Source organism: Aptenodytes forsteri, unplaced genomic scaffold (genome assembly GCF_000699145.1).
Source record: "Aptenodytes forsteri isolate BGI_AS27 unplaced genomic scaffold, ASM69914v1 Scaffold53, whole genome shotgun sequence".
NCBI lineage: Eukaryota > Metazoa > Chordata > Aves > Sphenisciformes > Spheniscidae > Aptenodytes > Aptenodytes forsteri.
Window position 1 is genome coordinate 6,087,378 of NW_008795909.1, and position 17,824 is coordinate 6,105,201.

Here is a 17,824-nt window from a genome sequence, read left to right on the forward strand (position 1 = left end):
TTTTTTTTTTTTTTAAACTTGTGATACTGATCTTTAATGACAAGTGTCTGTGGAAGTGTCATACTCCACTGTACATTAAAATAATCCTCATAAAAGTGTTGGAAAACAGTAAGAATATGACCAATAATGTCAAGCACAGGAATAGTTATTTATCTTTAATAGTTTTCTTCTCAGTTATTTTGCAGTGACATTTTAGTATTAACATACTCTGAAAACAAGCATTGTATGCAATAACTTTATTAGGGTCAAATAGATATCACAATATAGATTCATCCACCGAGTAGCCATAAATCGGTTACAACAATCATAGAAGAGACTAAGCTGTTTTAAGCTAAGATGCTTTCAACATTACAGCTCATACAATAAGATTATATACTGATACACTTTGATTTAGAAATGCAGATGATCAGTTTTGATTAGGATATTGTGCTTCCGGCTTTCGTTTGTGTCAATGCGTCCCATGTGCTGTAGTGAGGAAGGGCTGAATTTCCCAGGGAGAGATCCGAACGGGCTCAGGTCTGGCTCTGGCTATTTTAGGATGAGCTCCTCTGAGCCTGGGTTATTTGGTCAATCCAGTTACATTCTCTGGTAGCACCAAGCTAGCGCTCAGAGCAGCGGCAGAACAGAGGGATATCTAACAATCTTGAAACAGCCCAGGTGGAAAGGTTTTCTTATTATCAGAGGGTATAAAGGAATATTTATGCTTTGTAAGGTCACAACAATACATGCAGTTTTCATGTTTTGCTGTATTAAGCAACAGGGCATTTTGAAATGGTTTTGTATACTGATATCTGCACCTCTGTTATCTTAGTTAAATAAATACCTTTGTAAACATATAACACAGTTACTTGGTCCTCATTTTCCACAGCTCACGTTAAAAGATTCACAAAACATCCATAGAAATAGTGATTTATAGAATGAATACTTAGCTGAGTTAAATGGAATAAACATTGGTCAGGTACCATATATACTACTGATTGCCATTTCGAGGAAAAACATTTTAGTTACAAAGCATTCAGAACTTGGGTAAGCCATATCTTCAACTCTGCAAAATATAGAAAAGATGCATACTTCTTTTAAACATACATTTAACAAAATGTAGTGGCAGAAGTTGAGAAGTTCCATTTACACAGTCCAGACATTTGGTAGTATGAAACTGCTTATCCATGCACTAAATTACGGATGACTCAGTTAACTGAAATAATAGTAAAATCTTATGAAACAAAAGCGTATAACCAAACAAATGCTCTGAAGAGTCACAAACAGGCAGTTTTGAAAATTTAGGTGCAATGTTACATGCATGGATATACAGAATAATCTGTAGAAATAATAGTAAACCACTTTTCGTTTTTCACCAAAATGCGGAAGGAAATTCAATTATATTATGCATATTAAATACTACAGACTTGAGGCTACAAAATGCTTCTACCATCTTAACACATACAAAACTACCATAAAGTTATTTCTACAGTACATACTACAACACTGACTCCAGGTCACCACCTGTGATGAGCATGTCTCCTGTATCTGGCTAGTCAGGGAAAAAAAGGCCAATTCCAGCCCACCGGCCACCTCCCATCTGTCTCAGGAGGCAGGCTTAGATCTTCAATCGACATTAAACACCGTGTTGTAGTATTAATTTATGTAAAACCCTTAAAAACCTGGTGCCACTGAACCTTGAGACCTGTTAAACTCTCTACATGTGAGGGATGCATGAGCTTGTGTTGCACGAACCTTAAATTTGATTAGCGAAGGAGGTTGGCCCGCTCTGGCCGTAGCTCTGGGACTGGCCGTATTCATCCACCTGGCCGTAGGAGCCCGGCTGGTTGTAGCCACCCGCCGGCCCGTAGCTGTCTTGGTTGTAGCCACCTTGGTTGTAGCTGCTGGACTGCTTCTCCATGGCGTCCGGAGGGTGCCGCTGGCCCGAGGAATGCCAGCCTGTCTCCTTAAACACAAACCAAATGTTGCCTGCCCAGAGGATAAAGTTCAAGAAGCCAAAGACCTGGGTGGGGAGAAGAGGAGCTCGTCACCCGGCAGCCGTGGTCTCACAGCCCAGCCTAATGTTACGGACCCCGCACGGTTCTGGGAGAAGTCAAAGCTGCTCCCAGTCCATCCTTCTCCCAAAACCTGCTGGAAAATTTTCTCAGCTTTGGAGCAAATTCCCAAATTCACCTCCCTTAGCTGTAGCTCACCAGGTGTCTGTTTTCCTTTTTGTTTCCAAAAAAAAGGTTGAGTTTTTAGGCCAAAGTAATTTTTTTTGTTTGAAAACATAATCTAGTTTAAAGAAACTGCAGAAAGATAAGATTGAAAGAAAATATTTATAAAGAGAGAAATTACTTGCTCCGCTAACCTGAAGTTATTTTTTTTTTGTTTTTTAAACATTCTGAAAACCAATTTTGTGTTGTTTTTTTGAGGATTTTTAAAGGAATCTGCAAGGCACAAAACCTTTTCTTCCTAAAGGAGCGCACAGACCCCTTTTCAAAAGCGTTGCAGCAAGCAAGTTAAAAGCAGACAGGCCAACTTGGACAGACACTTTGCTTTCTCCCCGTCCCAACCCTGCACGCTCAGCTGCTGCTCCACGGCAGAGATCTGATGCGAGTCACACTCTGCCTTTCCCCGCAGCAAGATTGTACTTCCAACTAAATCATTTCAGCTAACTGGTTTACACCAGCCAATTTAGGTCAATACACGGGTAAAAAAGATGAAAATACATTTGCAAGGTAAGGGTGAAAAGTTGTAATCAAAGTCACTTACAACCGAAGTGTTGAGGCTTGACATAACAGGGCTGCGAACAGGTAAGCATTTGTTGGACTGCTGTTTGCAGGCAGACATCAGTAATAGCACTTCGTCTGGGTCGGTCGCAATCTTCACATCTGACAGTCCTTTAGCCCAAGCAGATGAGCTCACTAGCCACAAGAATGAGAAGACCACTGTCACAATGAAATCCTAAAAGACAAATTAGTTAGAAGCATTATACTGGTGTGTCCATTGGGAAGAAAAAATATTAAAAATCACCAGAAAACTGGAAGCTTGCATCAGAGGAGAGAAAAAACCAAGACTTTGTTGTTTCGTGGAAGGTTGTGATTACTGTCATCACCTACAGAGCTAATTTTTGGAAGTGCTTGACGTGCCTAATGGGACAGAGCCCTTCGGCTGCCATTTGCATCTCTGACCCCGAGGCCAGATTCCCACAAGCGTGTGGCTGGTACCCAGGATGCTGAGCTGCCCTGGAAATCTGGCCATTCATGGCACCTGGCTGATGAATTGGGAACAACTAAAAAAATATAGATGTCTGGTAAGGAGGTGGGCTCTCCTGAGGGCTCTCGCCCCGGGTGCTCCTACAGACAGCCAGGATGGGTTTCCAATAGGAAGCGTTTCCATCTGCAGCAGCATCTCAGGGAGAACCTGAAACTGGCTAATCCTCAGCTACCAGATGAGGAGTTTTCTCACCAGCTACAGGTAAGGCCAAATGTCCCTGCTCTGCACAAGCCGTGCAGCCGCTAATTATCACGAGTGAACAAATAAACAGCAAGACTTGCCAAGCACAGAGACTCCTCAGCTCCTCTCTGTCCTGGTAAAGCATTTGCTCCTAATTCCCATCCACGTGAAAAGAGGGGAGAAGGGGTGGCGGTCCCTCCAGGATCCAGCGCCTCTGAGCAGCTCTGCTCTGAACCACTCTGCTCACTTTTCCCTCGAAAGACTCTCAGGAGCATGCACAGGCATAAACTTCTCCTTGTCTTAGCCAGAACAAGTGGCCAAGTGACACTGTTGTTGTGTGGGTTTGGGGGGAAAGGAGGGAGGAGGTGTGATTTTTCAAGCTTTCTTATGTCTTGCTAAAACAGAAGAGCCTTTCTGCTGTCATATTTCATCCCATCTGTCAGCCCACAACAGATGGTAGAGGTGCCAAAGTCTAACATACCACTAACTGCATCGCTGCGTCTTGATATCCCACCTCCCATGGGAGCTGCTTCCCCTTCCCCCTTACAAAGTAAAGGTGTACATGGAAGGAAGAGAAAATGTTCATTAAGAACACAGCGTTTCGGGTTGCTATCCAAAGAAGTAAGTGATCCCTGGGAAACATCATTCTCCCCTTCTACAAGTGCACCTGACATTTGGGGAAGGAGCTCTCTGCAGCACCGCAGGGACAGAGGACGCATCTTCTTCCACGATGGAAAACGCACCAGTCAATAAACCAGCCGCACAAGCGAGCCATGAACAAAGGATTTCTCCACTCATGCAGATGGGATTAAATTAACTGTGCTTGGATGCTTTCCCAAAGGATACGTCCTTCTCTTTTAACAGTGCCACAATTTGTTTTCTGCAGGCCTGTCTGCTGCCGAGCTTTGAGTTCCTCTGACCTCCCTTCACGCTGGCCAAATGGGCTCTCTTGAAGAGCGTGAAGCCCAGGAGCTGACGACTATCTTAACACCCAAAGAGACTCCGGGTAGGCAGAGGCATATAGCCCAGAGTAATTTTTCTTCTCAGGGAGATTTCCAGCAAAAGAAATTATTGTATCTTATATGTCCTAGCAGTAACTGAATGAGAAACGCACTCCTAGAGGCAACAGTTCAATTGCAAACATTTCCTAAAAATTCCAGCTGGTAGAAACACTAGATATTCACTGAGCTATGGATTATGATGGAATATGGTCGTTATTTGCTATGAGGCTTGACATGTTATCTACCTGGATGCCAAGCCCCCGTATAGGTTCTGATTGACACAACAGACGGACACACCAGAGTTTTGGGGAATACATTTTTAAATGACAAGCAATTCTCTCTCAATGCCACCACACTATTAGACTTTGTAAGCTAAATCAAGCTCTGCAATCAGTGCATTGGCAGTAACAATAAAATAAATGCATAACAGCAGGTAGAAATTTGAAGCAAACAGAGACAAATTGACCAAAACTAATGCAATATAGGAGCTTAAACTTGCTAAAAAAGGGAAGTTATGAGAGTGAACAAAGTTCTTCAGGCAGGTGGCAGCAGCAGGGGCTCAGACCTGCTGTCGAGCTTGCAGATCCTGATCCCATGTTGGTGAAGCATTTGCACAACTTGTGGCACAAATGACTGCAATCTGCAAGAGTCCCTTGTTCTAATTGTTGGTAGCTCAGGTCTTGGGCTATAAAGTACTGCTAGGAACATCCAATAGCACTGTGCAGTTGAGGGGCTGGTCCTAAAGGGATTAAGTATTTCACGTTATTTCTCAGGTCTTGTCTTCTCCCTCTCACACCATCCTCCAGCCTTCTGCTGACTTCCTCTGCCCCGCTGCACCAGGGTGTCCATACAAGCCCAACCCTGCCTGGTCCTGCCCTCTCTGCATTTAGTTCCCCTATTTGAGAGCAGATCAGAGCCTTGGGGAAAATGTCCCCGCTCCCGGGGGACTGGGATCGGCCCCTTTATACAGGAACTCCCCAAAACTGTAAAGTCTGGCTGGGTGCAAGAAACACGCCGAGCCAAAAGGGAAAGGTTGCACAGCAGGACTCGGAGAACCCACCCAAACCCCTCCACCAGCCAGAGGACACGACTGCTCCCAGAAACACGTTACAAGGCCAACAGCTTGTCAAGAAGACAGGACAGAAAGGCTAATGAAACACGAGGTTTTTTTCAGCGGGTGCTCTCACCAAGGCTACATGGCCGGACTCGGGCTCTTGGCGGATTTGTTCCATCTCCTCTGCACTGTGCAAGGAGCAAAATATACAACTAGAGCAAACTTGCGTCTTCCTATTTATTTTGAATCTTTGCTAACCTTCAGCTTTGGCTGGAACTTGAACCTCTCTTGTTTTCAAGTGGGTTTGGATTTCTGGCTGAACATTTTCACAGCTCTGGGTGGAACAGAGTTACAAGATAATGACATGCTGAAAATAAAAGTGAATTTCAAGCGAAACTGTTCTGTGGCTTAATGTCTATCTGGGGAATTTCTCCTTGGTAATTAAAGCCAGAGTGTCTGCATACTAAAACAAATCTTGCATTTGAATGTCTAATATCCCCATAGCATGGGTGATTTTTTTCTTCCTCTGGAACAAAGTAATTTTCGTAGTTGCTCTCTTGAAACAGTGTCTACAGATCTCTTCAATGTGTATTGTTGTACGGTTACGCTATACTCCTAATTGCAAAGTTTCTTTCTCAGATCTCAGCTGAGATACTTTGGCCTGCCTACAGGTGCCTTTGGGAAGAAGGCAAAATAGGAACGTGTAGCAGAAAGCAGAAAACAAGATTTAAAATATGCCAAATATCCAAGGAGGGAGTTTTTAAGAGCCTGAAGTACGTGTAACAAAAAAAAAAAATTCTTGCTGCCTTTTTCAAGTTGAAACTTGCTATTACTGAGTTTGCCAAAAATGCCTACTTGGAACAATTTTATATATTATATGTTTTAGAATAGAACTGTGAATGCGCCTTTTCTTTTCATGGTAACTGAAACATTTCTTCTTGCTGTCAAGCTACTGGCTTTTGCAAAATGCCCATCTTTGGAGGGGCTAGTCGCTTAAGTCTCCCGAGCAGTTTCAAATCCCCCGGTGTCCAGTGCAATCTCACCCAGCCAAAAGCATCTGCAGAAGCTGCTTGTTTGCTTGGAAAGGGGAAGCGTTTCGCCTGCTCTGAGCTGGTCTGCGGCTTCAGCAACCCCTGGAGTGCTGTAACACACGTGTCCCCGGGCGCTCTCCATGCCCTGCTCTCCTTCCCGGCCAACGTGGTCCAAGTTTGGCATGACAGCCCTGGGCTGTTATGCTTGAAAACATGCAAAACCTCAGCTCTGGCCCGGCTGGAGGGCGCCTGGCATCCCTGCTGCGCTCCCGCTCCCTCCTCCCTCGCTGAACGGCAGCTGCTGGCCCTGTAACTGGCTTCCACGCAGGGCTTTCAGTGCCTCTCCGCAAGCGTTTCCAACCGCTAACGCTCATGCTACAAAACCTTTTCATTTGACAAAACTTTCTCGTACATTTACAGCATACAAGGGAACAACTCCTCAAATGCCGAAGCCCACAAACCCTCCCAGCCAGAGCCTGTCTAGCCCAGTGGCACTGCCAACAGGTTTCATGCACAGCCATGCAGGAGCAGAGGGAGATTTCTTTACCCCAGCAGGGGCAAACTGCTCAGAGGATTTGCTTTCACAGCCACAACTGACCTAAAAATTCAAGAACCAACCCAGCGAAAGCCATAGCCCGGGAAAGTGGCCAACAGCAGGTTGCTGCAGGCAGCAAACACCTTCCTACAGTGGCATTTTAGCTCTTTTTTTTGTTTGAACAAGGTCCCACCCCAGATTTTCTCCAGAATGAAGCTTTGAAAGAATTACACGCTTCTCGCAACGGTGTGTGGCCTTGTGAGCTTGCTTCTGGCAGGGACGTGCGGAACCCTTTGGGAGGCACCAGCGTGTACAGCAAGGTCACTGTGGCTTGTGTTTCAAACAGGAGATGACAAAAGCGGGCTGAAACAGCTCTTTGAAATGCAAAGAATTATTCAGGCTATTCATAATTTCATTTTTTAACTGCAAAAGATTCAGTCTTTGTTTTTGCAGATGGCTCTTTATTCTTTTCCTATCTATTTTCTAGAAAGCAGGACAAAGGGGAGGAAATAAAACATGTTTAATCAAAGACATCTCCAAAGAGCAGACTAGGAGTGTACTTAACTCACTTGGTCCGCAACATATGTAAAGAACCAAATGCCTTTCTGCTTAATGTGATTATTCACAGGACTCCAGATGCAAAGGAAAGATCTCATCTTCTTACATGTAAGCATCTTTATGCACTGTAAGAATGAGATTATCAAGTAATCACTATAAAAATGAAGTATCTCTTTTTAGGGCTATGTCAGTCACTTTTCTTGGCTAAATAATTTTATACTTTTATATTAATTGATTGGAATACTAATTAAGTGACCTACATTTATACACGAATGCATGCGGTTTTTCATGGCCAATCTATAACTTCCCAAAGACAAACCTGAAGGCACACAGAGACAGAGTTGTCAGGGTGTGGGTTTTAAATGGAGTACATCTAGGGTAGAGAAACTATGGAAAAAATAAGAAGTCTGAGTGATGGGTACTGCTACACATTGACCGTGACTATTCTTTCCTTTATTTTCCTACTCCAGAGACAGATGGAAGCATCTACCCCCGATCCCCTAAAACGTCAGCACAGGACTAACTGTTGGGTCAGTTACTCTCTGCTTGCAAGCAGCTGCAAACATACAGATCTGAAACAGGGCATCAAGACAGAGGTGCTTGGGCTGGTGGTCCCAGGGCGCAGCTCATCTCTGCTCTCACTGCAGACCAGCAATGCCTCCCTAGGGCACATGGTGTTACACAAGTGGAAATCAGCTTAGGTTAGGCTTAGAGACGCAGATAGACTGAAAAGTGGTGAGATTTTGTACATCACATTCATTAAAATCTAACTCACCATCTCCAATTAATTTCTTTAAAATGTTTCTGGCTCTTGAGCACTAATCAGTCATTTGAGAAACTGGCTTGCACTTGTTGTAACCACCGAGGCGAGCCCCCAGCTCCTCGCTGCACACGTGCATCGGGCAGGAGTTTGCAACGAAATTAAAATCACAGCTGCAGTTTGCAGAGCTCAGAAACACACTGCACATACCTATTGGGTATTTAAGCCCAGGTAAACTGCTCCTTGTTCCTTTAGGAACTGGGAATCCAAGGTCTTCTCTTACGTTTGTCTATCTAGTATGAACCCCCCTGAATGATTTCTCCATGGAGCCATTGAGGCAAGCGGAGGGCGCATGTGGCAAGGACTCACTGCTGACAGCCCCGTGGGAAAGGGTGACTCCCACCTCCATCGCAGACGAGTAACACAACCAAGGCCCTGTGCAACCAAAAGGAAGATTTTTATCCCCAAAACCTGACGGGCAACGTTAGCAACAGACTTGGCTCACTGCACAGTGAATAAAACATGCTAGTGCCATCCAAACAGCCGTGGAAGGAGTTAACGGCTTCTTCTACTGGGAATATTTCCTTGCCATGATGTCTCACTTCACACTGAACGTTAAAATATTTTTCCGCAGTTAAAGTGATGCTTTGCTGAGATCTCAGCACATGCAGTTGGGTTTCCCTATGTTTGTATAAAGAAGGTAAACTTGAAAAATTTGTGACTGAAATTTTCTCTACGAGTTTCTCGTGACTTAGTGGTCATTAAATTCTTTATAATCATATATTCTGCATCCAGTCAGGCCAGTGTAAGTTGGTAATGCATTGATGGTGCCTCTGACTGCCTGTGCAAGGGTTTTTTGAAAGAGAGTTTAAAATTTCAAGTGAAAGGTTTTTTTTCCTCTCTCCATTTCTCCTGTCATACTCCTTTTTCAAATCCTGAAAATTTGTCAGGAGGAAAAGCAGCCAGCTCTGAGAGGGTGCTGCTTAAAGGCAGATGTCATCCCAGACTGAGCAAATATCAAGCCAAGAGGAAGTACAAGGCTTAAAATGGGAATGGTTTTAAATATGAGATTGTGATCAGGCACTGCAGCAGAAGCAAGGACAGATGAAACTATCATCTTCTAACTGTTCACTAAGAGGCAAAAAAATGGTTGTCTGGAAACGGTGCCTGACACACGGTGACGAGGAAGGAGCGAGGACTGCCCTACCACCTGTACCGACACGTGCTGAGTGACTGCTGGCTGGACTCAGGCGTGCACAAAGCACCCCAGATTTCTGCAGCACTTTTCTTTGGGAGGAACAATCTCAGGGATGAGACAGAGTCACACATCTGATTTGATATACTTGTGATCTTGCTGGGTACGTCAGCTCAGTGTAGCATCTGCCTGGAGCTGGAGGATGCATCGCCTCCCTGTCACATCCCCTAGGTGAGCCCTGCAGCTGTGGGAAGCTGGTTTTCACTCTGAGTTTCCCTTGACCCTTGAATTCCTCCCGGCTACAGCTGCTTGCTTGTTCTCTGCCTGGGGCTCTGCATTTTCCCTACATCTCCACTGCACAGTAGGACTCACAGCCTGTCCCAATCAGGCTGTAATGTTGCAATCATTGCACTGGGCAGATACCAGCAGGGACGTTCTCCACGTGAAAAAGGGTCTTTTTTCTAAAAATACCCAACACAACGGAGCTGGCAGTGCAGAGGAGATGCTGGAGCATGTGGCTGGAGCAGGTGTAAGCTGAGCATAACCCTAAGCCACTTCCCAACACCACTCACTGGCAGGAGCTGCTTTTGCTGTAGGACACACTCAGAAGCATCTTTATATTCTGAGCAAATAAGGTCGTTTAGGCTTGGTTTAAAGACTGGGAAATTGCAAACAGCAGCTTTGGTAACAGACACCCGTTAAATTTAACCTGTAGATTCAATTACAATCCATTACACAGAACAAATTAAATCAATGCCACATTAATGCTGCAGCGGATTGCACCGTGCATCCTGTGACAAACACGACTTGCAGCAGCTGTATCAGGAAAGTCCCGGACAATGGCAAACGGCCACATCACAATCTGACATAGTAGTATTATTTTTTCTATTTCCTTTTTCTATTGCTACACAGGATAATGTGGTTGGTCAGAAGAAAGAATTATTTTCCACAAGAAAATTAAAATGGCAGATCTCTGCAACTAATCCTTTGATGAGACAGTTTGAAATGAGGTATTACTTGATATCAACTGAATCAAGCAGAAGCAAGGCACTTTATTTATTTACTGTTTCTCTAGGGACCTCTTTATCCTGCCTGTTCTACCTCTCCTCTGTGAAGATTTCCCCTCCTTTACTCACCATGTTCTAAAGAGAGAGGAAACCTCCCAACAACCCTGAAATGAAGAGGATTCATTTCCTTTGATGTGGAATGAGAATTTTTCCTTCTGCATCAATTCATCAGTTTTGAATTATGCAAACTTAAATAAAGCAACTCCCATCTCCTTGCAGCAGGAAAATCTTTCCCTCAAAACCCCATGATGCTAAGATTACCTTCCTACAATTTAATCTTTTGCTTACCGTTACTGTAGTTATTTCCTTTAACAGGTACAGCCTTTCTGCGCTAGTGATTTATTTTCCTTTCTATTATATTTTTCTGATGCTCTTTATTGGTGGCTTTCAGTCATTTAAGGCACAAGTTTCAGCCAAATGTCTGGTTTCTGTGAATCATAAACTTTAGCTTTTTCTTAAAGCCAGAACTAACTCTTTCCTTACATCGGTCCTCACAAACTCCCGCCGCCTTCCCTTTGAATTGCTCTTCACACCAAGACTTGAGAGAAGTATTTCCTCTACCTTAGTGTAACCTTATCCTTGCAGTCATGGAGGAGAGGGTTGCCCATGGCAGGGAGAGTGTGAGGCAACCCTACAGCCCGCAGATGCAGAGACCTGACCCAGCTTCAGCGCAGTGGAGGATCAGCACACAGCTGCCTAGCAAGGCCAAGGGGTGTATCCCAGGGCATGATGCACTAACAGGTAATGGACACCTAGAACAAAATAGCTCTCACTGGCTTCACAGTCTTGATTTATAAGAAAACGAATGCACAGCAGCACTTGCTTTTTATCACAAGCCTTCAGGAATCAGTAAAAAGAAAAATAAAGGCACGAACAGCCACAGCTTGATGGGTACATAGAATGATAACTGGAAAGTGAGGAGCCTCATAAACCAGTGGAGACACAAATGTGCTGGGAGTACTCAGGGTAATACTGGAAAACCAGCCACATAATTCTCCAAAGCAAAATCATTTGGCTGAACCCAGCAGTCATTAGCAATAAGCAATCTATCTCCCTGGCTAGGCTTTGGTCAGGGGCATGGTTTCATTTGCCTGCTAGGATGACGTCTAAGATCTCCTCTTCCCTTTTTTCCCCTCCCCGATGAAGCTCTGCTGTCACAAACATATGGGTCAGGCCCCAATCCTGCAACCACCCAGCTCCATGTTCATTATTTGTGTGAACATCATCGCTGCAGGCAGTGGGAGAGAAGCGGGGAATCCCACAAGTACATACAAGATTGGGACTACACTCCACCCGCATGCAGTCTCTGTTACCCTTGACGTTAAAAGTTTAAATCACCATTAAGACATAGAAACAGATGAATGCAGAGATACTTTGGGCATTGGGCCACTTGGATCTCCCAGACCACGCCACAGCCTCAACCACCAAAAAAGCAAGAGGTTAAGACCTACGCCTGAAAATGCTGCAAATGCACACTTACAATTAGAGGCCCTCTGTTGTTTTCACGGTACTTGTTCTGGAAGAAGATATAAACCACGGTGGCAGCCAGAGAGTAGAGGAAGGCGAAGACTGCAATGGTGACGAAGAACTCCGCCGAAGAGGAGAAGTCACCTATCAAGGAGAGCTTTTCTCTGTGCTTGCCTTCACAAGTGGGAGCATCGAAATTCACTTGATGCAACCTGGAAAACATCCCAAAGAGCAGCAGGTGAAGTATAGAAAAAGGAAACTGTTACCTGAATAAAGGTAGAAATACATTTGCTCTGTCTCCCTATCTCATTCCTGATGCACGTCGATCCCCTGCTTGAATAACTGGCCCTATAAGTAGTGGTGTGGGCTGTGCTCTTCAGAGCTGCTCATACAAGTGAGGTTACTTCCATGTGAGCGTCTAGGTGAGACTGAGGACCCGAACACATCTTTTAATCAATCTCAGAGAAAAGTTGATGTTCTAATAGTTTGGTACAACCCCCCCCCCCCCCGGGGCTGCCACGTGAAAACAAAAAATTCACAAGTGGGAGCATCGAAATTCACTTGATGCAACCTGGAAAACATCCCAAAGAGCAGCAGGTGAAGTATAGAAAAAGGAAACTGTTACCTGAATAAAGGTAGAAATACATTTGCTCTGTCTCCCTATCTCATTCCTGATGCACGTTGATCCCCTGCTTGAATAACTGGCCCTATAAGTAGTGGTGTGGGCTGTGCTCTTCAGAGCTGCTCATACAAGTGAGGTTACTTCCATGTGAGCGTCTAGGTGAGACTGAGGACCTGAACACATCTTTTAATCAATCTCAGAGAAAAGTTGATGTTCTAATAGTTTGGTACAACCCCTCCCCCCCCCGGGGCTTTGCCATATGGCAACAAGAAAAAGGATAATATGAGAAACAATTTGATTCTCGCATTCTTACAATCAAGGCGGCAAAAAACAAGTCTTATCTTCTATATTAAGGTCATGGGATACCTGTGTTTGGAAGCTCACAACTTCCTTATGTAAAATAGCTTAGTGCACAGCTACCTGTGGCTGTTAGCCCATGGGGCTGTGAGCCATATAGTGCCTCTACGTTAAAAGCTTTTAAAACCAAGCTGCAGCAGAAATACACAACTTGGGTCAAAGAAACAGTCCACATGCCCTGGTTTAAGCAATCAAAGCCCTAACCTCGTACTCATGCACTGTTTGCAATCAGTGACTGAGCTAATAGATTTGTGGTTCTGTCTGGCAGCTCCTGCCAGACCCTTCTTCGCTCTAATAATTTTAATTTCCGATTCAGAAAGAGAAAGGGGATCCTTGGAGGGGGTACTTTGGCTGGTCCTGTTGCATGGCCCAGATTAGCATCAGTGGGCACATGGGGCCTGGTGAGGGATCACGCTGTTCTGCTCTGCACAGGGAGAGCGGAGGGGACGAAGCCAGCAGCAAGTTAACAGCAGCAATTAAAGAAGTTATGATCTGCTGCAGAGAAAGGATGAGGCCTTCTGGGAGACATTCCTCTGCTCAAGGGCAATTAATGTGTGCAACAGCGAGCCAACAGCAGCAGCAGCAGCCATGAATATATGACTAAATAAAAAGTTAGGTCCCCAGAGGAAAACAAAGTACCTGCAGTAGAAATCACCGAAGATGGATTAATGGACATTGGAGGATTGCATGACTTTTTGCTTTTCCTGGTCCAAACTAAATGTACCCGAACACGTAGGCAGAACCTTTTCATCAGCGGTTGATGCATAACGCCGGTTATTTGCCTCAGGCATTTTCTTCCCTGAGTTTCTGTCGCTATAGTAGTGGTGGGATGAAAACAAGAAATGTGTCTGCCTAGGTTGCGGAGATGAGCAGTGTCTGACTCGCCTCCCCTACGCGAACACAGCAAAGTCTGATGAAAACTGAACATGAGAGAGACTGTAATGCTCATGATCAGACAGTTTCCTGACTTGGTTTCAAAGCTTCCTGGCATCAGTGCACACACACTTTTTGTCAGGGCTTATTGTTCTTTCCTAAGGGATTGGGGGGGAAACGGGGAAGGAAGATTTCCTAGTGCCTGTCAAGCCAATTCTGCAGCCTGGAGAGAAAGCGGCTTTGTTTTATCCACCACTAGGATTATGGAAAGATTTGAAATGCATGATTTGCATGGCCAGAAAAGAAAGCTTTCTCTGCTTTCCTTGAGCACAGCTGCTTGGGCGCTGCATTGACACAACGAAACTGGGAACCCAGTTCAAAACCCCTTGAAAACAGTGGCAGCCTCTGTGGAGTTTTGGATCAGGAAGAAACTTGACCCCATCTCTCCTTCCCCAGGGGAACGCAATGCTGTGCAGCCAGAGACTGTGCCCACGGTCCTCCTCAGGTCCTATCTTCAGGGCTTCAGGCTGGGTTCAAGCCAGGTGTCACCTTCCACCCGGCCCATGGGGCTGCAGCCCAGGGCAGGGAGGACAGCCGTGACGGTGTGCAGAGCCAGAGCTGGGGACCACCCTGTGCTCCCATCCACTGGCAGACCCGGGGTCCCCTGATCAGCCCAGACTTTGCAACTCAACACAAAGGTGTTCAAGGTTGGGCTTTTTTTTTTTATTATTTGTTTGGTTTTTGTTGTGTCGTCCCCCCCCCCAAAACCACCAAATACTTAAGTAGCATTTTCTGGTTCTTAAATAATTAACCACGTTTACTGTGTTTGAATGACCACACTCAGGTACCGCAGCTGCTTTTTAAGGGCCCCGCTGCGGGGTGCGGTATCTGCTTTTCCAGCTGAGCACAGCGAGAAGGCTCCAGCCCCTCACGGGAAAGCCAGGCTTTGCTGCGATGGTGAGAGCTCCACGGTTTTATGTTACTACCTCACACTGCAAATAGGCTTTAGAGACTTGCTCTGGCCCTCACATTGCTTTCACAAGCACTATGGAACTAAGCTGAGCTACATTAAATACAATCTGATTGCTTTGGGGAAAAAAAAAAAGAACAACAAGGCAATTCCGCATGCATTTTATCGTGTAAAACACGTCTTTAGGGTGGTTGTTTCTTTTCTCCCCTGGAGTCCTGAAATAGCACACCGGGCAACGCATGGTGTTGCAAGTAGCAATTCAAACTCCTGTGCGTACCAAAGATGAAATAACTTAAGGAATGTTTCTATCAAGATTTAGACCAGGAGTTGCTGCCCAACCCCTGCACCTCCGACGGGCCTCAGGCACCACAGCCCCATCCAGTCTCATCACTGACAACCCACCAGCCTTTCTGAAACATGGTAAAGTAACTGAGACCACTTTCCTTTTCTATTCCTTGTTTTCCTGACTGCACCTTAGTTCTGAATCATGATAAGCCAGAAAAAAAATGTTCATATATCATATTAACATCTCACTTCTATCTTCCCAGCAGTGCTTCTGTGGCCAAGCATGTGTCGTGATACCAGATCACAGAAGTCTTCTTCCATCAAGTTATTTTTATTCACTTGCTTTTCTTTTAGATTTCCCTAGCTTCTAAGAGGATGTGCAGTAATTGGTGCCTCTTGTGGCCACCTCACCTCTGCCCAAACAACCGAGATCTCAGTTGTGCAAAGGGTCCCAAAACAGACCATGACTCAGACCTGGGAAGAGGAGACAGTGGCAGGGAAGAGCGGTGAGTGAGCGAAGCCCTGGGGTGGTTAGGGTGGATGCCAACTTCACAAGATGCATTTGAAAAGTTTCTTTAAAGCAAGGGAGGATCAGTGACAGAAAATCCAGTGTTACTAATCGAAACCTCTTTGATCTGGAATGGCATCTCAGAGAGAAAGCTCTGATTTTTCCACCAATGTTGCTGAGTCAGCCTTTCTGGGGGCAGGATGGCTTGGTGATGACTCACAAAAAATTAATTGCCTCTACCTCTGCCTCCCACTTTTGATGTGATTCTACCTGTTCTGCCTCTTACTTCCTCTGACTTATTCTTCTTTCATCTTCTCTTATCTCTCATTCTTTACACCCCACCTTTTTCTTCAAGTCATCCTTGGCCGGTGTGTCCCTTCTGCTGCTTTTCTATCTCCAGCATCACTCCTGCATTTCACCTTTGCCTCTCCATTTCCTAAACAAGATCAGGAGCCCTGAGAGTGACCCTTTGTGCTTTGTTAACATCTGAGCAATACTGTTGGGCTGCATTAGCAGAAGTGATTTTCACTGATCAATGGACAATGCAAATAAGGAACACTTCAGTAATAAATTTACCTAATTAGGGAAAAAAGTAATGAAAAACCTTTCCCCCCTAAGTTCCTCCAAAAATGAGCTGGATAGTGCTTTTTGCCTTGTATTGTGCTAAGTATTGTTATTAATTCAGAAATAAAGCTGACGACTCAGCACTCTCCACTCAGCAGAGCAGCGCTAAGGTCAGCCTCACTGCTCATCGCTACTGACGCCATCCCCTTCGCCTGCTGGGTCTGTTTGCTAACAACAGCCACCATTGCCAAGCCATCCAGGTCTGAATTCCCTCAAATTCACTTGAAGCTGAAGCAAGTCCACCAAAGGCAGTCAAGTTTCACTGATGAAGTCACAGTAATTAAGGGCTTCTGAGGTTTCTTCTACCATTTGGCAAACTTTCTGTTGCCGTGGGAAATACGATGACAAGACAGCTGTATTGTCTAGCTTGACAAGATCAAAAGAGGGCAGGAATGTTTTACAGTGAAAAAAAGGATTTTTACATTGTTCCACAATAGCGAAGAGCAGTTACATTTTCAGACACTAATTACCCCTGCTCTGAAAACAATACATGGAGCCAGACACGAAGAACAAAGCCACAGCTGTTACGTGTGCGTGGGGGAGCAGAAGCTTTGCTCTCTCCATGTAAATGCGAAGTTGCCTTCCCTTCCTGAACTTCCCTAGTACAATATTCAAGTCACAATTCGCTTTCAAGTATAGCCCCTCTTTTTTTCAAGCAGCCCAGTTGACCTGATGATCCTTGAGCACAAAAATGGTCAGAGCCAACAGCCCCAAAGTCCCGTCTTGTCCCATGTCCCACTCTACCAGCAGACACAGAAAGGCCCAAGCAGGAGAGTATGCACCAAGTGATCTAATCTTGCCTGACTCACAAAACCTCCCCCTTTAGCAATGCACACAGGGCTTCGACTTGAAACCAACAGAACGTGCAATTAATGGCAAGTACGCGCTCAAGTATTATTGATGAACCGGCACGAATTTCCTCTCCTGGGATCAGTACCTGGATTAATAAACAACAGATAAAGTTCTGCCTCCAAAAATTCTCAATGGGGGTTAGTGTTTCTCCAGTCCTTTACTAGGACGTGGGGAAAAACAGGCAAAAAAGCTATCTGTTTTGGAAGGTTGTCCTATTTTCTGAAAATAGCATCTTGTAATCCACACCCCCTCCCGCCCCCCAACCTGTCTATGACATGCTTGAGCAAAATCTGCAACACCCACGCACGTGCTTGCAAGAATCCAAAGATCCATTACCCTTTCATTGGGCTTTATTTCCCCCTCGCTTGTTTCTTCTGGTCAAACTGTCAATTGCATTTACTGTCTGCAAAGCAATGAGAGAAATACACCTCTGGAAATTAGTTACTGCAGGTAGCGTTCATGGAGGAATCGGTTGTGAAATGTTTAGCTTGGCTGATAATCTCCAAAACGAGGGAAAAATGAAATTTCAAAATATAGTAGTGAAATGCTGAAATGCACAGGGCCCCTCACCAAGTCAAACTGCTCTGGCGAGGCACAAGAACGTGACAGGGGGTTCGTCTTCCTTTC

The 17,824-nt window shown here is 45.0% G+C and overlaps 1 protein-coding gene across 1 annotated transcript in view; it reads right to left on the reverse strand.

Moving 5' to 3' along the window:
* Positions 1-9: 9 nt before the first annotated feature.
* SYNPR (synaptoporin) overlaps positions 10-17,824 on the reverse strand; it is a 46,920-nt gene continuing 29,105 nt past the window's right edge. The window contains exons 3-5 of the mRNA XM_009284390.1: positions 12,120-12,318; positions 2,755-2,946; positions 10-2,002 (exon numbers count right to left, since the gene is read on the reverse strand). Coding sequence (XP_009282665.1) covers positions 1,736-2,002; positions 2,755-2,946; positions 12,120-12,318 — 658 coding nt within the window. The 3' untranslated portion in view covers positions 10-1,735. The remainder of the gene's footprint in view (positions 2,003-2,754; positions 2,947-12,119; positions 12,319-17,824) is intronic.